Source organism: Zonotrichia albicollis, chromosome 1 (assembly GCF_047830755.1).
Source record: "Zonotrichia albicollis isolate bZonAlb1 chromosome 1, bZonAlb1.hap1, whole genome shotgun sequence".
Taxonomy (NCBI): domain Eukaryota; kingdom Metazoa; phylum Chordata; class Aves; order Passeriformes; family Passerellidae; genus Zonotrichia; species Zonotrichia albicollis.
The window spans coordinates 25,240,436-25,261,512 of NC_133819.1; the positions used below are offsets into that span (position 1 = coordinate 25,240,436).

Below are 21,077 nucleotides of genomic sequence, written 5' to 3' on the forward strand. Positions count from 1 at the left end.
ACCTTCACTGGTAAACACCGTAATATTTTACTGCCAGTAAAAGAAGAAGTAAAAGGAGAAAGGGACATGTAATAAAATATAATTGTCAAAACAAATCCATGTGTTAAACTGCAGTGTGCATTCATGTAAAACTTTGCAGTCATTATTTCTAATATAACATGAGAAAAAAAAATAAGATTCATGTTGAATTAATATTAAGTAAGTTTGTTGGGAAAAAATTGACTTTTTAAGCATTCAGAATTGTTTGGTTCTGGAATCAGAAAACTATCAACCTACACCTAGGCATCCCTCCTTGTTTTACAGTTTGAAAAAAAGTTTGAAAACTTTTCTGTCTCTCTTTTTCAGAAAGGAAATGAAAAGAAAGGAGGGAAACAAATCTCTTATTTGTTATGGAAAAATACTTTTTGTGAAAAAAAGTTTAGATTAAGTAATGGAAAACGAAAATTCAAAACAAAAAGAAATCAAATTCTGCAAAATTCATTACTGATTTAAGGAAAGACCAGTTAAAGTAGGTATGACTGGGTGAAAATTTCAGCAAACTGTTGTTTTAAAAACATCCAAACCTGCAAGGAAATATGGGGTGAGGCCAAAGAGAAGCAGGAACTTTACACCAGTAACTTTCCCAGCCTTTGGTACAACTCCTTGGAAAGGGCTATCATGTTACTGTGTGTTGCCTTCCCAAACCTCATCATAAGGCTTAAGTCTAAAATTAGATGAAAATTTATCAGAGTCAATTAAAACAGAGCAGTGTTGAAATAGAGTGAATTTGGAAATGTGAAATAAAATTTAAGTCCAGATCTAGCTGGGGTTTTTTTTACCAAAAATTTATGATTAGTTTAAACGATTTTCAGCATGCTGAAAATAACTACAATTAGAGTGGTTCAGAGAACTGTACTACACTTTAAAAATACTTAATTAATTATAGTATATTCAGTTATATTAATTATCTTAAACAGAATTTAAATCTAAATAATTTATTGAACAACATCAATTTTATGCACAAAAAACAGCTTTAAATTTAATCAAGGGAAAAAGACATGTATTAGGAGATTCTGAAGTTTACCTTATAGCAGATATGAAAACTGGATATACACAAGCAGGTAGGACTCTCTTTGAAAGTAATGGGTCCCCAGCCACAGGGAGAACAGACCTCTGAGAACAAATCTGCTAAGCATTCAAGAGACATATACCTTTTGCTGTCAAAGGTCATAAGAGCAATCATCAAGATGACCATCTTCATTTACCTATCTCAATAAACTAGACCAAAGCTTTTATGTGTGACAGCAATTGTTTGCTTCTTTTTTGGTTTTTTCCCAGATATACATGCAGGTATTTTTTTCCCCTGGCATATACACTGTGCAGTTTAATTTTACCTATAGCTCAGCTTCTCTTGCCAAATATAGTTGAATGTTAACATATTTAGGTTTCATAATAATGAAATCAAGAACGGCACCTTCAATCTCCTTTAGTCCACAGCTTCCAAATGTCTGAATTTTTGAAAGTAAGAGATCTAAATGTGGGAATTGCAATTTATACATCCCCTGTCTCCACTGCAATGTCACGAAGAAAATGTAGCTCAGATGTGGACTTATCTTTATTACTCTCTGAAACATAAAATAAATGTTTTAAGTAGCTTAATAAAACTATTTGCACTGGATCTGTTATTTGGCACAATTCACATGGAATTTCACATCACATTCCTGTATAAAAATTAATTCTGGGCAGGATTTTGCACTCGATGTTAACCATATCTAATTTTTATGTTCCATAGCAGAGCTGAGGCTGCCCAAGCAGGTCCGATTCATTTTAACTTTATTATGATTCCTATAAAGTCTCTCGAAATATGCCTAAAATTGCCTTGACAATTTAAGCAAAAGCAGATCTGTATGGGATCTGTAATTGTACTGTGCTACATGATTTAAGCTGGCTAATAGTGAGCACATACTGAGCAGCTGGGAAGGAAAAGACTGTGTCTTCAGAAGGAGAGGGGAGAGCAGAAGGAAAGGTTAATAAAGCAAAATGTAGTTCTCTTTTCTTGCTGAAAATTACGCCCCTATTTACCGAGATCATTGTGTTAATATATGCAGACAAGGCAACATACATTATATAGCGATTCCTTTAGTCATGCTATAATCCTTCTTGTGTTTTTCTTAGTATTCTTTTATGCTTTATATCCCTCTTTATTTTGCATATTTGCATCTCCTTCCCAGTTACACAAACGTAAATTTTTCATTAAATGTTGAACTGCTTTAAGGTACTAAGCAAAATTACTGTCTCACCTAAAAAGTTAGAATTAAAGGTAATGTCTCAAAACCCCAAATATAGTATTTATGACACTTTTACAAAGAGACTTTTCCATGTGTTAATATAACTCAAAAAAGAAGAATAATATATAATGCTATATAAAAAAAATCAGATTACTTTCAACAGATGTCTGTAAGTGAATTAAGATTTAAAAAAGCAAGCAGCTAAACTTAATATGACTTAAAATTAATTCTTTATTTAAAATATAAAAGTATAAAATAGCTTTTTATTTAAAATATAAAATCAAGTAAAAGACCATGAAATAAAGCTTCCAGAAATTTCAATATTATTGCCACTATAAAAAAAATTTATAGTATAGTACTTACAGCTTACACATCCTTTTATTAAGGAATTCCGAAGGTAAGTTAAAGCAGAAATCAAACCCAGCATATATGTGTCCATTTTAATTCAATAAGGTTAAGCCAGCTTTGTGGTTTAGATGCTCAGCAGATCTTAGCTCTACAGCATCATTACACCCTGCCTTGAAACTGAAGATTTTTACTAGCCTCATAATGATAAGGGTTATGTAGGATTTGCATGAGTGATGAGAGTCCAAAATGCACAGCAGAGATCAGAGTTCATGGTGGGTGTCAGGCATTGTGCAAATCTGAAAGCTACATGCATTTTTATGGGTAACAAATACTATAGTCATTAGGAAAATTTCTTACAAACAAAGGAGATGGAAATCTTATGTTAGTAATTTACATAAAAGCCTTCCTTAAGTATAAAGGTTATACTTTTAATTGTATTCTTGGGGGTCTCAAAAAAAATCTCAACCAACCTATCGCTTTCATCTTCACGTAATAAAAAGCTATGAAACAGGCTGTTAACTGAATTAAGCGTCACAAGGTCATGAAATAAAAGATCAATTTTCTTCTTTTCTTCTTTCTTTTTTTTAGGAGAGAAAACAGTTTACAAAACAGAAAAAGACTTGTTCAATGAAACAATCAGCTTTAGTTACAAGTGCAAAAGTCAGCCATGTGTACTAATTCACAGTAATTATGATGCAAAGTGAACTCCTTGGAGACTTAAAAGTCAATGCTTGGCAATGGTTGGGCAAACAGCAGAGTGGAGCTACTCAGGTGATACTGACCCCTTCAAAGCCCTTTGTGTTACTGAACAATCCAACCTATCCAAGGATCTGCCTGTCCTCCCTTTCCTAGGTATTATTACTATACCATATACACAGGGCTGCTATTTAAAACATTACAAACTAGCATGCATCCTAGCACTCAGCTCTTGCATAAGCAATGAATACACTCCAAGGAAACAGAAGCACTGAAGAAGAAAAATTTAAATCTGTGTTTGTAACACAATCCCAGCTGAGAACTAGACGTAGAACGTGGAAAGGTGATAGGGCAGGAGTCTTAGAAAATTAATCTTAGTTGTCTTCCCCTTTTTAGACTTTAACACATCATGCCCTCCTGTCTTCTTGCCTCCCACATAAGCAATTACTACATTGTGAAATGAGGTAAAAATCCAAGAGTGACAATTTTCGAGCATTCAGCACTGTCCGTGCTGCTTCCACAATGAAATCACAGGTTTCACAATGGCTTAAACGGGGACTAAAAGTTGGACCAATACAATGCTGAAAGCTAGAGGAAAAAGGACGTTTTTGGCATCTCATATCTGACACATATATTTACACTATGACAGAAAAATTCACCCCAAAAAACCTAGGAACTGCTGATAATGAGAGGCTCTGTTACTAGTCTGAATTGGGTTTAAAATTACAAAAGAACCAAAAGACCACCTGCAGAAGAGACAAGTTGCAACCTATCTACCTGGCACCAAACTATGCCCTTAAGTGGAGCAGTGCAGTTAAAAGAAAACTCAGGGCATTCTGCCACTGCATGTCTACTGCTACAACTTCATGCAGCATCTCACTGTTAATATAAATTTAGGACAAGCCAACATTTACAGCACATTTAAAATACATCTCAAATCACCTATCTCTTAAAGCAGATCCTTAGTTTACAATGAACTGCTGGCAAAAAGCTTGCTGCAGCATTCTCATGAATGACAGGTCTCTGTAAAGAGTGCTTTTTGTACTGCATTAAAAAATTCACAGCAGTCTGTAAAATAAAAACTCTAGATCAAATGACATTTTAAATGAAAATTTTGTAGAATTCTCTATGGCTGCTATGTTCATGAGACTTTTTATTAGTGTAAGGGCCAAATACGTTTTACTCTGCAAGCACTTTATTGCATTTTTCCTTCATTTACAGCATGCTTTTTATTTACTGCTTTAGAGACCCACATTCTTCTCTCCCTCCCCTTCTTTTTTTCTTCCCTGAATGCTCCTAAAGTTACAGAACAAGGGGATCCTACCTGGCAGTCTACAACAGGTCAGTGATCAAACAGAAGGAGCAGTGAGACAGCAGCCAAATCCTGCCCCATCTCCTGAGAATTACAGAAAGCCAGGGCTTCTCAGCCTGCAATGCAAGCGAGCCCCTGCACCCTAAGGCTCAGATAATCGTAGTTCACTTTCTGCAAGCACACACAGCACAAATCTCTGCACCTACTGAGGTTAAGATGCAAGCATTTTTATTTAAGTTGCTGCTCACTGTAGTTTTCGACACAGGTAGAAGCTGCTTGAAAATGTGACCTCATCTGTCTTATGACAGCAGAAACAAAGATAGATTAAAAATACACCAACATTGCTCTGCCCCAGTGATCAAAGCTGTTTTAAATAAACAGTGCTCTTTATCTGCAAAATGCACCAGTCTTTGAACAACTATTCGTTTCACCTAAAGTATTTACATTTGCTTGAACAAATCAATACAGCAGATACAGTAAGCTGTAATATGAACAGACAGAACTAGACCAAGTAGTGAAGTATTATCATTTACCCAGTAATGGGCCAGTTGTTCATTAAGATACTACTTTGTGCAAGGAAAACACTCTTAAAATCTTAGTGGGTTTTAAATACAGCCTACATTCAGGAATGCATAATGCTCTGAGTTAACATTACACAGCCTACGTCTGCTACGAACTCAAAGAAGCATGAGCAGTCTTTGCCATTTCAAAAAGCCAGTATCACTGCAAAAAGTGAAAATTAGTGGGTGCAATAACACATCAGGAAAGAAGTGACGTGGTAGAGTGGGTGCCACAAAGTAGTAACTAATTATTAACTTCTGGAAAGGTTAGCATGAATCCTCTTTAGGCCATAAGCTACAGCCAACATGAATAAAGACACATTCTTGATTAAGGAAACAAACTCCAAGCTGTGAGAATTAGAGAGCGCAGTTAAAAGGTACGATGCACAGGAACATTTACCCTTTCATCAAGAGCGGCTGGCCTATCTAGGAAAGAACTGAGATGCTCTAGCAGAGTCTGCTCTTGAACCGGATCTGTGGTTAAACAGAAGCCTTAGTCCACACAATTAATCTTATGAACTGCAGTTTCATGAATGTCATATGAAGGAAATAAAAGATACTTACACAGCCACCAGCAAGAATTTCTGCAGCCAGTGGGACAGATCCATCTTTAGCCCTGAACTTATCTCTCACAAAATCATTAACCTTAAAAGACAAACATTTATGAAAGCTGATAAATTAAAAGGTCAGAGAAAACACTCATCAGCTGCAAATTCTGTGCAAATGAAAATGCAAATATACCCACTATGCTAGCAAACTACAAGATATCAAAGAAATCAAAGTCTTAGATTTTATATTAAATATTCTAAAGCTATGTTCTTCCTTCTAACACGAATTTGCAGTATAATTCAAATACTTATTATTCAAAAAACAAATAATTGCTAATAATGTAATTTTTAAAATCATAAAATTATAAAATACATTAATATTTTAGAGGTGTCAAATTAATAAAAAATTAAAATTAACAAATTAAAATGTCAAATTAATATCAGAATGTTCAATACTAAGCTGTAACACAATGGCAATTCAATTAGTAGCATTACATGCCTTTTTTTAAATGCATACTACTAGCTTTGATGAATACTGTCTTATCAGTGAATAAACAATATATTATGATTGGATTATAATAAGAAATTCTTAAGTGCCTTACAAACACTTAAGAAATAACAAAATTACAGAAGTAAAACATTTAGAAAAAAACATCACACAAACAAGTTCCTTTCTTACCAACAATTCACTACATACTCATATTATTTATCTCCTATTGCACAGGACTCATCCATACAGTAACCACATGGAGACACAAAAACAAAATCCCTCCAATAAATAACTATTCTGATTTGCTAAGAAGTGAAACCAAAGGCCTATGATACTTGCAAACAAGCAGATGAGCTGAACAAGTTGAATGAGCTTGTTCTATTTTGGAGTGAGTCCAAAAATAAGTTTTCAGTAAGATTCTTAAAATTTACATGTACACTTCTGGATGAGACTTGTATACCACCTCTACTGTTCACAAGTCAGATATCAACAGTTGCCAATTTTAATTTGCTGCATTTTACAATGTGGAAAAATGTGAAAAAAAATCCATTTACAAACTTACAGTAAGTTTTATGGCCTTCTCTGGTGCTACTCCTAATAGCTGTGGTAACAGACCTGTAACATGGAAACAGAGAATTCTAAGGCATTGAGTAACTTGGTATTAAATAAACAAATCAACAAATGTACGTAGAGACCAGCACCTAGAAACGGGCGATTTTTACAGCAATTTTGTGTTATTATATATAATGAGAGTACTTAAAACATTCAATTTTGAGAACAAACTTTGTGCTACCACTTCAAGTGCTACCACTGTCTATATGTATTTGTTTCTTTTTCTTTTAAATTCATGCTAGCTCATTTTATGTTAAAACACTAATACAGATTTGCCAAATATGTTTCAGTAATGTCCTAAGCTGACTTTTATTTTCTGCATCTTCACACAAAAATCAAGACCTTCTAATTAATTTTGTGAGATGCACTATGAATCCACTCCAAAAGTCAAAACCTCAGTACCTTTTCCTAGCAAAAACAATGGCATTAGATGGCAGGACTGAAGGGGATAGGAATCAAAATAATGCAAAACATTCAAACATGTATGACTGCATTCTTGAGCTCTTTGCCCAGCTAAATCATCAGCTCTTAAAACAAAGGAAGTTATGTTGCTTTCTATGCAGGTACGGAATTTTCTATTTTATTTTGTTAGAAGTGATGTGTTACAGAACTGGAAGTGTGAATTTCTGACTGTCAGCTTCACTTGTTTGAAGTGAATGGTCGATATTTTGTAAACATTTGAATGACACAGCCTAAAAATAGGCAAAGCTTACCAACTAAGCCTGAAGCTAGAATGGTGTTGCAAGCCTTCATCAGCATAATGAAATTAGGACACCATTCAAAAATGTGAGAAAATCACCCCAGCTAGAGCTCCTGGTGCAGAACCCTTTGTTTTGCCAGCTCAGGCAGCACATTTGGGTGCTTTCTACAAAGCCTGACATTTTCACCTCTCCATGGTTTTATTTTGCTGAAAAGAAACCCCAAAACCAATTAAGTTTCCACCTCTAAAAGTTAACCTGCTAAAAAGCATTTTCTTAAGGAACTAAATGACAGAATAACACAGAGAAAAATGCACATGGTCTGATTTAGTATATTCTTCAATCCTGCTATCATCCATCAGCTTTACTGGTTCCTACTGATCCTCTTAATAAGAAATTGGCATTGAAGAAAAGCATAATTTGGTTTTTGGTAGCAGGAGACCATGTTCATACACTGATGTCTTTATACTGATGTACACATACATGTAACATTTACCCAAGATAACTATGCTGCATTATGATCATATGACTGAATATTCAGTTTTAAAAATACAGTAGCACTAAGTTCATATACAGTTGCTCAAAACCAAAAACAGAATAAGTTAAATTTTAGAATCTGAGTTTCTTAAAAAGTGTTACTTCTATAGCTGATGTGAAACCAGACCTCAATGAAAAACCATTAAGCTGTTCAGAATTATGTAATTAAATATTACATTATTTGCAGCACTATGAGGGAAACAGAATAATATAAAATGAATGGGATTTTTTCATTACAAAATTATCTCTGTAATTGCTATAATATTTACAACTTGCTATAGGACATGTGTGGCTTTATATAAACATTATGGCAAATAACTTTGTAGCTTCAGAGATTAAAAAAATGTTCCATATACTTTAAATGCACATCTTAAGCCAAAGCCAGCAAAATTAAGCAGGTCTGATATAGCAGATACAATTCCAAATACAAAGGTCAATAATTTTAAAATCACATATACATATATTATTGCACCCAAGCTATATATACCATGACTTTCAAGTCGCATTTTATCAAATAAATCACAGAAAGAGACATTCTAAAATATCAAGATAGGAATAGTATAAAAGTAGTCCAGTTGATGATCTGCATAAACCTCCAATCTTAGAACCAACATTAGCAGGACAAATCAAATCCATTTTCACTGAACTGATCTGAAGATGGCCTTTTAACCATTTTTCAGCTCCCAAAACTTTGCATTTGCAAAAACACTGGCAAAGTCATAATAGAAATATGTTTATCTTGGCACAAGTTATTTTTTCCCATCTGGTTTATTTCTTTTGTACTCAAATCTGAATGGGACTGTTACAACTCAACGTTTTCCATAAAACTTCGAGGTAGAGAAGAGAAAGATTAAATAGAATAAGCAGCCGTTTAAAAAACTCCAACACCAGAAAAACCCATCTGAACAACCAAAACCTAGAATATTTTTCTCTTTTCCTGCCTCTACTTCACACATGATTTTATAGTATAAAAGTGCTTTGTAAGTTTAATTACAGATAATGCTGTATATATCTACTGCAAGATAGCAAACAGTATTCTATGACAGGCAGCATGAATTTTAAGACCAGGTTTTATAGCCTTACCAGGTACAGCTAGGTCTACTGTCTCCAGCATCTTAGGAAGGCAGAGGGACCCTTCATTTGATCTCATACCCATCTCAAAGTAGTACCTGTGCATTCTATATGCTATGACCATCAAAATTAAATTTTCTTTTCTTTATTGTTTTGATGAGAGCCCTGAAACATTGTCACAAAATTTCTAGACATGATAAAGATGCTAAATTTTGAAAGAAAGCAAGCACATCAAAGGCCCCATATGAAAATGTCATATTTCTGTTGGGGTTATCTTGACACGGTGGGAATTTCTTAGCGTTACTATGCATTAGCAGATCAGCAATATGACATATACACAGATGGGGAACAGGCTTAGAAATGTCTGACAGTGCCTTAAAAATGCATGCCTTTTATAACATCAGAGCAGAATATCTTGCACATAGGCAGCCTGCGAGTATAGTACATAGTAAACACATTATTCAGCGCCTTTTTATATCCAAGGCTTTTTAGCAGCAATTACAATGTACCACTTTGTATCTGACACACTGTCATAGTGGGACTCTCAGGGAAGGGGAAGGTGTGTGCAAGACAGAGCACCAAAAGCTGCATTCATTTTGTGACACCCTACAAGTTATTTTCTGAAAGCAGTCTAAATACATTGTGAACACACACACAACAGCTCGTCCAGCCCACTGATAGCACTGATAGCACTGAGAAACAAAAATCTTACTGGGACAAAGTATATTTTTAGATGTCTAACAGGGAAGTTTCAGTTTCACACCATGTAACAGATGTGATTTTCCCTTTGTATTTTAGGAAAAACAGTGACTGAAGGTTCTGTTGCTCAGTCTAGATAAAATATTTGAAACCATTAGGGCATCTCACAGGAAGGCAGTAATGGAAAACTGCCACATTTTTCCATTACAGGATTCACACAATAAACTAGACAACTAATCACCAGTTGCCATTCAAATATAGCTCCCTCAAACTGGAAATGGAGTATTTCCTGAAAATTTTGTGCTTTGACAGAACTTGGGGTACAAGTAGGCTTGTAGTTCCCATCTATATATATGGTATGCCATAGCATAACTTGGAAGGAAAGCTTCTACAATCTTTCCGCATCATTAGCATGGGAGTCCATCAGTAATGATGAAGCTGGATGATGAACAAATCATTAAAATCTAAATTAGATGGCATTCGGAGTCACTGCAGGGCTAGAAGCACCATCAACAGAAATAAAACTAACAAACAAGCTCCTGAACAGCTAATGACCACAGATGACAGTGTCTTCAATAGCATTCCCTCTCTTTTCCATCCTCCAGGCAAAGTGGCATTAACAGCATGGCTACCAAACATTCTCCTAAACTACATTTTATCTCTGGTACTTAAATTTTCCATGAAACTTCGATCAAGTATGTGTGAAATAATCTCTACTGGATGCTCTGTTTAAGTCTGTGAAGCATTCTGTGACTCATCAGGTGGACTTCTGATTAAAATTCTATTATGACATGTAGGTGACCTCACCAGTTGGAAGAGACCTTGACAAATCACAGCTTTCAAAATTCTCTTAAATTTGCATGTATAAAAATACCTGTGAGTTTCTAAATATGCATTTCAGGTATAAACGTAGACACAACAGTAAATTACAGGTATATGAGATGAGCATTCTTTTTAGCCATGCTGAGAGACAGATGAAAAATTTATCTCAGATATAAAGTCTTTAAAAAATGCTAACTACATAGTATTCATATAATGCATATTATAAAGACTCTACAGAGGTTTATATCATGTTTGTTTTTGTTGGTTTGTTTTTTTTTTTTAATCCAAGAGTCTTCTCAGTGGAAACATTGATTACACTTAGAACCAAACTAACATCAAATGAAATTTAGTGCTCCCTATATATCCACAAGATGGTGTAATTTATCCTTATCTGAGATGGTGGTTTAAAACCAAGTTTGGAAAAAAACAGTGGTACAAAAAAGAAAAATTAGTTCACTTTGTTGGATGGAAATATGAGCCTTTTATTAAGAATATCTGAAATATCTGAGTTCAGAGTGGGGCTTATAATTTCTGCTTGCTTTCTTGAAGTGCATCATGACAAAGCAAACACTGCTCTAAATGTTTGTAGTACAATTTTTAAAAAACTTTTGCATCTACTCAGCCAAGGAGAAGTCTCCCAGTGATTACTCCCTCCTTCAGTGGGACAAAACTACCCACATTGACTCAACCCTGAAGAAATCAGCTGAAGAAAGAATTGCAGTGATCGATGAGTAGTAAAAAGTAATGTACTCTGTAGTGTGTCCTACCTAGGGTAGAATTCAAGACTAGAATAAGATGACTCTTGCTAAATGTTTACTGTATTACATTGGGTAATTACATTAATCTATAAAATGCTCCTTTCAAATCTTCCTTCCTCTCAAGCTTAACTGGAAACTTCCTTTTGCACTCAACTCCATAACTTTCTTCAATATCTCCTGAGAGAGTGAGCAACAGTCTGAATTTGCAGAACTGCACAGAAGAAGATGCAGATTTTTAAGCAGTTTTCTCTATTTGCTTCTTTAAAAAGAGCTAAGTGAGAGAGCTCTTTAAGGAGAGAATTTGTGGAACAGCAGGTCTCAATTTGCCTCTAAAATGATGGTATTTGACTATATAAGCCAGAAATTAGATTATTGTCCTGGTCTTAGAAGTTCAGCTCCACCAAACTGAGATTTCGCTATTCAGTACTCCTTGGAAAATTGGAAAGCAGTAAAGATGATGGGGAATGGAAGGACAACCAGTACTGATGAAGTTTCCTATGATCCCCTAAACCTGGCAATGAAAAAAATCATCCCAAACTCAGGACAAGCAAAAGGAGATAAGAACATGCATTTATGACATTTCTGACTTTTTATCTGTTTTTTTTTTTTCCCAGGTGAAAAAAAATCACTGTCCTTCAGAATTTCAATAAGACAGAAGGAGGCAATAGTAGAATTCTGCATATTTATTCTTTCAGGATGCTAGAAGATACAGAAAAAATTTGCAAAGAATACATTTGGTTCTTTAGGTAATAACTGTGACTTTTGAAAGATCCTGATTGCTATAAATCCTTACAAAATAGAGACCATGTCAGTACTCTTTATTAAATTATTATGTCTACTCCAAAAATGGCCTCAAACTCAGTCAGTAATAAGAGAGTCTTCCCATCTCCAATTGTGCTGAAATAATTACAGAGTCTGTATTTTGCAGAGGAGCTACTTAGCCACTCAGGCCATATGTTAGAGTGTGCATATCTATCACACCATCTAGTTTTAATGTTGTTTCCCACATTGTTTTATGAATTGTTACTTTTTTTTAAGGTGCACACAGCTTTGCCACTTCATAACAATATGTTACTAAAATCCTCTGTTCTTCATTCCTTACTCAGCTGCCTTTAACAAATAATTTGTTTCATTACAATATTCTTATTTCACAAGTGAAAAGAAGTTTCTAAGTAAGCTAGCTAAAAATGAAGTCAGTAATGCAAGTTTCAAATTCTCCCCTATGAACATGGCAGAGGGGCATAAAAGATTTCAATAATTGTGACATCAGAAATATCATTTACTTTAACTCTGTGACAGACAAGAACTGGAATCTCATGCTGAGGTTCCTGATTCTTTATGACTCCTCCTGAATTACCTGAACTGACACCACTGATGCCACAACTGGGACAAGGACAGAACAAAAAAAAAAAAAGCCACCATTTCACTTCAGGCACTTATCTAAGATATCCAAAGTGAGTATGATTTACATCCTGAACAGGGTCAATGGATTTTGGAGCCTTCTCCACTGGCTATAAAGGCAGGTTGGAATGGATAACTTTGTAACTTAAGTGTATTGGTTTCATATATAAAGATAAGTGGGCTGACACCCAATGAATCACTCTGGCTGACTCCACAGTGACAACCCAAGAAAAGATATACATAAAACTTGATAAAGATTACTATATCCAAAGATTACTGAAGCAAATGCAACTGGTTTGCAAAGACCTTTTTGTCTCAAAAGAAACACAACAAAAAGTACTGCAAGGAACAAAAACCATAGATTATTTAATTTCTTACCAAACAGGACAAAACACTCTAGGCACTAAGCACTGCTAAGGAAATTAGAACTTTACTAACAATATATTTTTGCTGTAGGAAATTGCTAATGTTCCCCTATGGCAGATGAGGAGAGAAAGGACAGATAGGTCCTACAGCAATGTTCTCATTACAGTGAAGTTTTAATTACCGAGAAGTTTGCAAATCCTTCCCCTGTAACAAAGAAGCAAAACTGAAGTCTGAACTAAAAAGACTCAAAAATCCAGTCACACAAAACTCTTAATAGTATCTTATCATTAGTATATAACACCTTTTAAACTTACCTCGATAAAGCCCAAAGAAACCTTCATAACGCAGCACTTTCTTGAAGCAATCAAAGCTGTTTTTATACATTAGTTCTCCCACAAAAGAGCCTGTAGAACGCTGGTTTTGCATGCGAGTTTTCACTAAATCAATTGGGTACACTGCAGTGGCTCCAACAGCTGCAAATAAAATACAAGATATAAGAAAACATGACTTTGCATTTGCACTGACTGCAACTGTCATCTTTCACATTTACATCTAACATATCAGGTTGTTTTTATTTTTTCATAGTATGTTCTAGATACATTAAACTACCTCACACAGTTTTAACCAAATACACTTTCCAGTCCTACCTCATTATTAATTTAATTTTCCTGAAATATGTCTGGGGACAAGTCAGATAGCAACACCACCTGGAAACTCCAACAGCTCATAAATTCCAAAATTCTTGTAGACATGATCCTTTCCCCTTCAATATTAGAGTCATCCCACCCCTTAGACACAGCTCCAAGGGAAAGTCTGAGAAGCCTTTAACACTTAAATGAGAGGCAGAAGGAGAAGAAGGGCAAAAGAAAAGAAGAAAAAACCCAGTGAAGATGAATATTCTTTTGCTCAGCCATGACTAACCTCCAGCAACTGAACCAAGGGCAAACCTGTATGCTGATTCTGCAATCTGGATGAGAACAGGTCGAGACACATCGCCTGAAGCTTTCTGTCAAGGCAGGATTTAAAACACAAAGAAAGACAAGAAAAATAATCAAAACATCTCATTTCCCAAGAGAACATTTCATGATCAGACAGATATAAGTATATGGATACCTGGAAAAAATTCCACAATACACTAGAGATTTTGTTCTCAATTATTATTTCTTTTCCACTGATCTCTAAGTGTCATATATGGCAGCCTCTTCAGAGTGGAATAGGAAAGAAAATAGATACTACAACAAAATCATACAAATCTAAAATCAATGGTCTAAATGAGGGCTTACATATTGCCTCTTCAGTCATTAATCTTCTACAGCTAAAAGCAACTCCAGCTTGGAATTTCTTTCTACTGTTGCCAAAACCAGGTATATCTATTACTTCCCAGGCTACGAAAACAAGTATGCAAGCATTCACACAGATTAGCTGAAGGAAAATAAGGTTCCATAAAGCATCTCCACAATTTCATTTTGCTCACAGTCTATGAGTGCTAGATTCAACTCAATGAAAAATAAATTTCAGAAGTGTTCCAGATTTAAAATCGCTATCTAATGAAAGACGATAATGAAGAAAACAAAAGTTCTGCAGGGGCATTAAATCTTTCATACTTACTAGCACTTTTTGCAATATGTTCTTTTTAGGATACTATAAGTAAAGCAACAAAATAAAAATATGTATACATTTTCCTGTGTTTACATTTTAGTTAATTCCAATATAGGTAGAGATGACCAGAAATAAATTAAAGATATCAATGTAGCTGAAAATCTTTTCAGTCTCAGCATCAAGCAGCTGACATTAAAAAGGAATTGTGTGGAAAAAAATTAAAAGGTGGGATGCATACACAGAAGAAATGGAAAGATTTAAGGATCATTGTTCATTGTCCTCACCTCTTGGAACAACATAAATCATGGTCGCAGAGACAGTGGCCCCAAAGAAAAAGTGAAGAAGCTGCTACTTTCATCACACATTTTTCTCTACCTTTTACTGCCACCTATTGTAACTTATGTTACTTGATATTCAGCCCAATGCAAATGCTTTTAACTCCTTTAGGAGTCTTCTAGGAATAGATGGTGAGCTTTTGGGAGCCAGCTCACTTGAATTCAGCCCAGCATCATCACCATTTAGTCAGTGCTTGAACAAACAGAAAACCACCACCCCAGATACTGTCTTGGAGGTGTGGTGGGGGTGTTCACATGTAGGGGAGGCAGGAGAAGAAAAAAGAGAAGAAAAAGAGACTCATGTGTACACACACACACACAGAGGCCTGGCTTATGGCCTGGTAGTCCTAAAAATGTAGCCTGGATCAACTCATTGTGGTCAAACTGGCGTCTCCGCACAGACCCAGAGCAGGAAAAAAGAAAACCAACAAAAAGCCCTTAGTCTCACAAGACACAAAGTTAAGACTGCCTTAAAATAGAGACAAACAGGAGGGTTAGTTTAAAATCTATCTATATAGAAACTTGTGTCAATGAAAATACAAAATATGATAATACGAAAACTAAAAGATAACTGGTTTGACATTTAAGGAAAACTCCTATTTCCTTTTGCCTCAAAATCAAAAAAAAAAGTCCATTTGTGGTTATACCACTGAAAGTAAATATCCTTTAGGTTTTAGACATACTTTTACTGAAACTGTGATATTAGTCTATACATAAGCTCTCCTATTTTGATATTCAGCAGAACATAAAGCAAAGCAGAGAACATTGTGAAGCCAGGAACATGCATTTGTGTTCAGAATAAGGGCTGCCATTTCATAGGCTAGAATCTGAATTTTAATTTTTTTCTCTTTTCCTCATTAAAAAGAACATAGAGCAACAGAATCACAAAACATAAACACCTTAATGAAGCATGCATCCAATATTTACTGACTGGCTAGATGACACTGCTATACATATTACCTTTCCAAAGTAAATAACATTTGACCTGTTAAAATGGAGCCCAAGAGGAAGGGGCACAAAGAGATGGAGAGAACAGTTAAAAAATAAATTCTAACAAGATGTTACTCCTCACAGTTATTACAGAACACAAGAGAAAAGCAACTTAGATGACAACAACAGGAAGAGGTTGGCTGTCTATTTACCTGGCACTGAAACAAATGACAGCATCCTGCTGGCTTCTGTTCTTACCTGCCTCTGAGCCTCAGCCAGGTTGTAGGGCAACGTCCCTTCCTCCAGAGGAGCAATTCTCTCAATGTCAGCTAACGTCATGCGCCTGAGGAAATTAATTCACATTAGTGTTCACTTAGAGGTTGCTTTTCAGATCACTGAAAGTTACCTGCATGTGGGCCACTACACTAACTCTCTTGCTCCCCAACATCACCTCCCACTCCTTCCAAGAAAAAGAGAAGAGAAAAGAGAGGAGGATAGATAATTGTCCGCTTACCCTCGTGGCTCATAAAGATCTGCTAACTGAAACAAGATGTCAACTTCCATGGGTGTAACCTGACCAAATTTCTGGGCTGCCAGAACAAACTCCTCTGCAACAGAATAAAAATACAGAAAATTAAATGAAATCAAACCAGAAGAAATAATCCAGAGCACCCCAAAGCTGCACTATATTTTAGTATAAAGTAGAAGACGCTGGTTGGGGAGGGTGAAAGGGGAGTAAGTTACCCAAAACAGAAGTGCTCCTGTCACTACATAAATGTGTGCTTTAAATGGTCTGTCCTTCATGCAAGTACGTACAACTCTCTGGTCTTAAACCTTAGTACTACCAGCAGGATTTAGGATATTTGACATACGGTATCAATCAGCTGCAGGTCAGAGGGAAAAATATAAAATAAAAAGCAAACAAAGAAAAACCCCCAAAACAGGAGTCAAGAGATGTGGAACTTTTCATGCATAGTCCCAGGAGGCCACATTAATGAAACTCTGGTGTTGCACAGGGAATTCTCTATAAAAGTGGTTAGATATAGCAGATAACATCTTGTTCCAAGCTTGTAGATCAGCTTACTGTGCCGCCAATACAAGTTTATGGAATTCTTCAACTACCCTTGAAGGTCACTTTAATAGGCTGCCAATTTGGCAGGAGTCCTAGGAAGTTTTTTAAACTTTTAAATATCTTTACATACTTTCCTCACCCTGCCCCCACCACCAGTTTACTAGGACCTTTTTCTGATTGAAACAAAATGAAAAAGCTGGAGGGTGCACTCTGACAGGACTGCACAAAACTGAGTGGCAAACCAAGGAGAGGTAACAAGGCAGGCTTCCCCCCCTGCCCCCACTGATTTAAAAGCATACAGATGAGGTCTTTCCCTCCATTCAAATACCCAAGGAAACTTCCAGACTGCAAATATTTCTACCAACCTTTAGTGACTTCCACATCTTTTCTATTTCCAGCCAGAGTACTGTAGATCTTTCTAATGAGCTCCATGTTGTTAAGGAGAGAATTAAATCCATTAAAATAGGAAAAGCTGACCTGATGGGAAGTGGTACCTCCAGCAGCCTAGAGACAGTAAAAGAGGAAAAGAGAACAGAGATATTTACAAGACTAAAAAAAACTTGAAATGAAAGTTTTCAAAAAATGTTCTTTTACAAGAGTGACAGCAACACAGGCTTGCTTTTTCAAAAAACCTTCAAAATAAAGAACTTTAAACTACGAAAGATTCTTACGTTACTGAAACTAATCATGACCAGAATATAAAACTCTCCCCACCCTACAAACCTAAACAAATACATATGCAGGATTATAACAACATAACCAGTAGTAATTTACAAAGTTCAAGTTTCAGTCCTGCTTCAGTTGGAAATGTTTCATAAGTCGGCTTATTTCTAGTAATGAGGAAATCTACTTCTACATGTAAAGCATATTACTATATAGAAAATTTCAACAAAACCAAAACATATTCTGAAAAAGGTCAATTGAAACCTTTAAATTCACAGGCATTTCAAGTCATGGAAAACCAGCAGTAAGCTCTCAGGCTTATATCAGGCAGTCAAACATAATGGGAACAATAAGGTTTGAACAGTTACTCATTTTCAAATGAGAACTGAGACTAAACCTTTGTCTTAAAGTGGTGATGGGTCTGCACACAGAAAAAAATATTGGATCAATTCACTATTTAAATTATAAGATCAATGATCAAGCAAATTTCTGAAAAAAATATGCATAAGCTTGCCAAATTTTAACTGACCTTGAGGGATAATCAAAAATCATACCTGATGTTTTATGACAGAGCATATGACACAGGAAAGCTGGTAACAAGATTGTGAGGGAGCCAAAAGAAAAGTATCAAGTCTCACTGTCAGTTCCTAAATCTTCTGGCTATGCATTTTGCTGCATGCATCTTCTAATATTCTGGTCAGAGTTTGCACTACTCATCACTTCACAATTGCAAGTGAAATGATGAAATCTCTTCCTTGCAAGCCAAAGCAGAACAGACCTTTAAGCAGATCTTCAAACCTGAATATGGCCAAGTTTTGGATTACTTGGAATGTGCTGCTACAAGTTCACAAAATTATAAACTGTGGTCAAAACCAAATGTACCTCTTTTCTTTATGCACTCCAAACTGAGACAAAATATACAGTCAAATGTAAAAACTATCGGTCAAGATACAGTGAATGTCCTTGGCTGATGTTCCAATTCATACATTGTTCCAGGTACTTGGAAATCACACTCAGGAGCTTAGAATTTACATTACAAAGTAAGTTCTTTGAGGATGATATCCTAAGTGGGATGTAATGGCATTCAAAAATATTTGGCACAATGATGGAATGGCTGGAAAAAGGCAAACTCAACATTTGTAGGCCATTACTAAGGTCCATCTACATACTTTGTGTGTAGATAAGAACTGCTAGACTTCAAAACATGCATCCTCAGGCTGGCCTATGTGTTGTGTAGTAGTCAAGGCACATAAGAAAAGGAATTCCACATCTGTATCCCAGGTCTGCCAGCTGGGATACCAGAACTACTCACAGCTACTAGACATTCTTCTACAAATGGTGTCAGCATGTGTGGCCGGATGGTGACCATAATGTCCCTGAAGTCCATGGCTGTCACTCTTCCAGACTGAGCATTGTCTCTCTGTACAAAGGCTTGTTTTGCATGTTCTAATTGTATCTCCTGAAAATATATGGGGGGGAAAAAAGGCAGTTAGGTTCAAAATAATCACCTTAACAGTTACATTTAATATAAGTAATGCATACTTAACAAACAAAACACAACTACATGTAACCGAATTTTAATTGGCTGTTATATGTATGTTTTATGTAAATTTCAGCCTTTTCTATTCAGCCTTTCCTATGGTCTCTATCACTGACCTCAGCACCTAGGACATGATTTCTTTGCTGTCTGGACATAATGTCATGCAATTCATTTAACTGAGAAATGGAGAACACATACCAGCACACCAGTGCAAGTAATCTCCCACTATGAACATTAAAGTTTTCCATGATGTGCATTACCCAGTTTACTGCATGTGTCACAGCAGGTCAAAATACTTTCTGTAAAAGCACTCATTACTCCCTAAACAAGGACAATGAAATCATCAGAGATTTCCATGTAGACACCTACTAATCTGGAAAGGATTCCCTCAAAGAGCATCCTCACTTAAAGTTGTCTGCAAAAGACACCAGCAGTTTAATGTAGAACTCCTTGTCTCATGACTGATTAAATATCAGTTCTCAGTATTTCAGTAGTAGTAACAGGCATAAATATTATCTGATACAACCACCTGATAATCTCATTTTGTGATTCAAATCTCCTTCTGAAAGAAAAGAGAAAAAAAATATATAATCTCTCAAAGTTGTATCTTCTCCTACTGTGACCTTCACCCTTTCTTCTTAAATGACTGTTAGACTACTTTATTTTTTTGTCACTTAAAAGGAGTAATCCTGCACAGATAATAGCTGGATATTACATATGAATTTTTGTTCAGTTCTACAGGCTGGTAAAAAAAACCCCAAAAATTCTGGTGATGTAATTAGACTTCCCAACCTGTAATTTATAGCTGAATGGAGGAATACAAATCATTGCCATGCATTCCCTTTAAGTTTCAAGGATTATAAAAACTTCTTCACTGGAAAAACTGATTAGTCAACAATACGGAGCAAGTCTTGCAGTGGACCATGGCACTATCCAACTATTTCCACTATAGTTGCAAATATGTGCCTCAAAATACATATTAATACAAGACTCGAGCCAGTCAAGAGTCACCATCATGAAGTATCCACAGTAAATATGATCTCCTATAAGTTGATATTTGTCTCACAGCAGCATTCAAGGAAATAAAGAGTGAAAGGTGAAAGGCAAATTCAGATGGAGTAGCATCAGACCTGCCAGAGGGCTACAGATGCCACCCCTCTCTCCTTCTATTCACTCAGTTCACACTGCCACTCAAACCATGCTTGTATTTTTATTTCAGCCTTCTGACTTTGCCAATTTTGTTCTTACTTACTAATTACAGCAATGTACCCTGTATGATGAAAACCTCCTAATATATTAGGCAGAGGGAAGAAAGGGGTGAGGGGGAAAAGACTGATCAATGTTTCACTCCAGAATTAATCTGAAATTTCTTATTTTGATGGGAAACGCTTGTGGGGGTTATAATTTGAAGTGGTACAATTTCAGTTCAGCCACATTTTCTTTACATTACAGACCTCTATGCTGAAGTGTAACAATTCAGCAATAATACTGACTCTGGCTGGATGCAGCCACACAAGTTCTTACTGCACTCCAATTGAGACTACAATTTCAACAGAAATTTGGAAGGAAGCAATTTTGGAAGGTTTATGGTGAGATGAGCACAAAAACACAAAAAGACTTCATCAGTTTGAGGCAGAAAACTGCTTGGAGGCAGAGAGCTCTGTAGAGGAGTTAAGTATAATAAAGCCTGTATCCTAAACACTCATCAGCCCGCAGGTAGAAACGTATGAACAAATGAACAAAAATGTTTGTC

General features: G+C 35.8%; 1 protein-coding gene across 3 annotated transcripts in view; it reads right to left on the reverse strand.

The window, feature by feature from the left end:
* SLC25A13 (solute carrier family 25 member 13) overlaps positions 1–21,077 on the reverse strand; it is a 106,042-nt gene that overhangs the window by 29,627 nt on the left and 55,338 nt on the right. For all 3 annotated transcript variants that reach the window (XM_074536220.1, XM_074536218.1, XM_026795224.2), the window contains 8 exons: positions 19,097–19,243; positions 17,487–17,625; positions 16,564–16,657; positions 16,308–16,392; positions 14,107–14,191; positions 13,500–13,658; positions 6,784–6,836; positions 5,748–5,828 (listed from right to left, as the gene is read on the reverse strand). In XM_074536220.1, the coding sequence (XP_074392321.1) occupies positions 5,748–5,828; positions 6,784–6,836; positions 13,500–13,658; positions 14,107–14,191; positions 16,308–16,392; positions 16,564–16,657; positions 17,487–17,625; positions 19,097–19,243 (843 nt within the window). The remainder of the gene's footprint in view (positions 1–5,747; positions 5,829–6,783; positions 6,837–13,499; positions 13,659–14,106; positions 14,192–16,307; positions 16,393–16,563; positions 16,658–17,486; positions 17,626–19,096; positions 19,244–21,077) is intronic.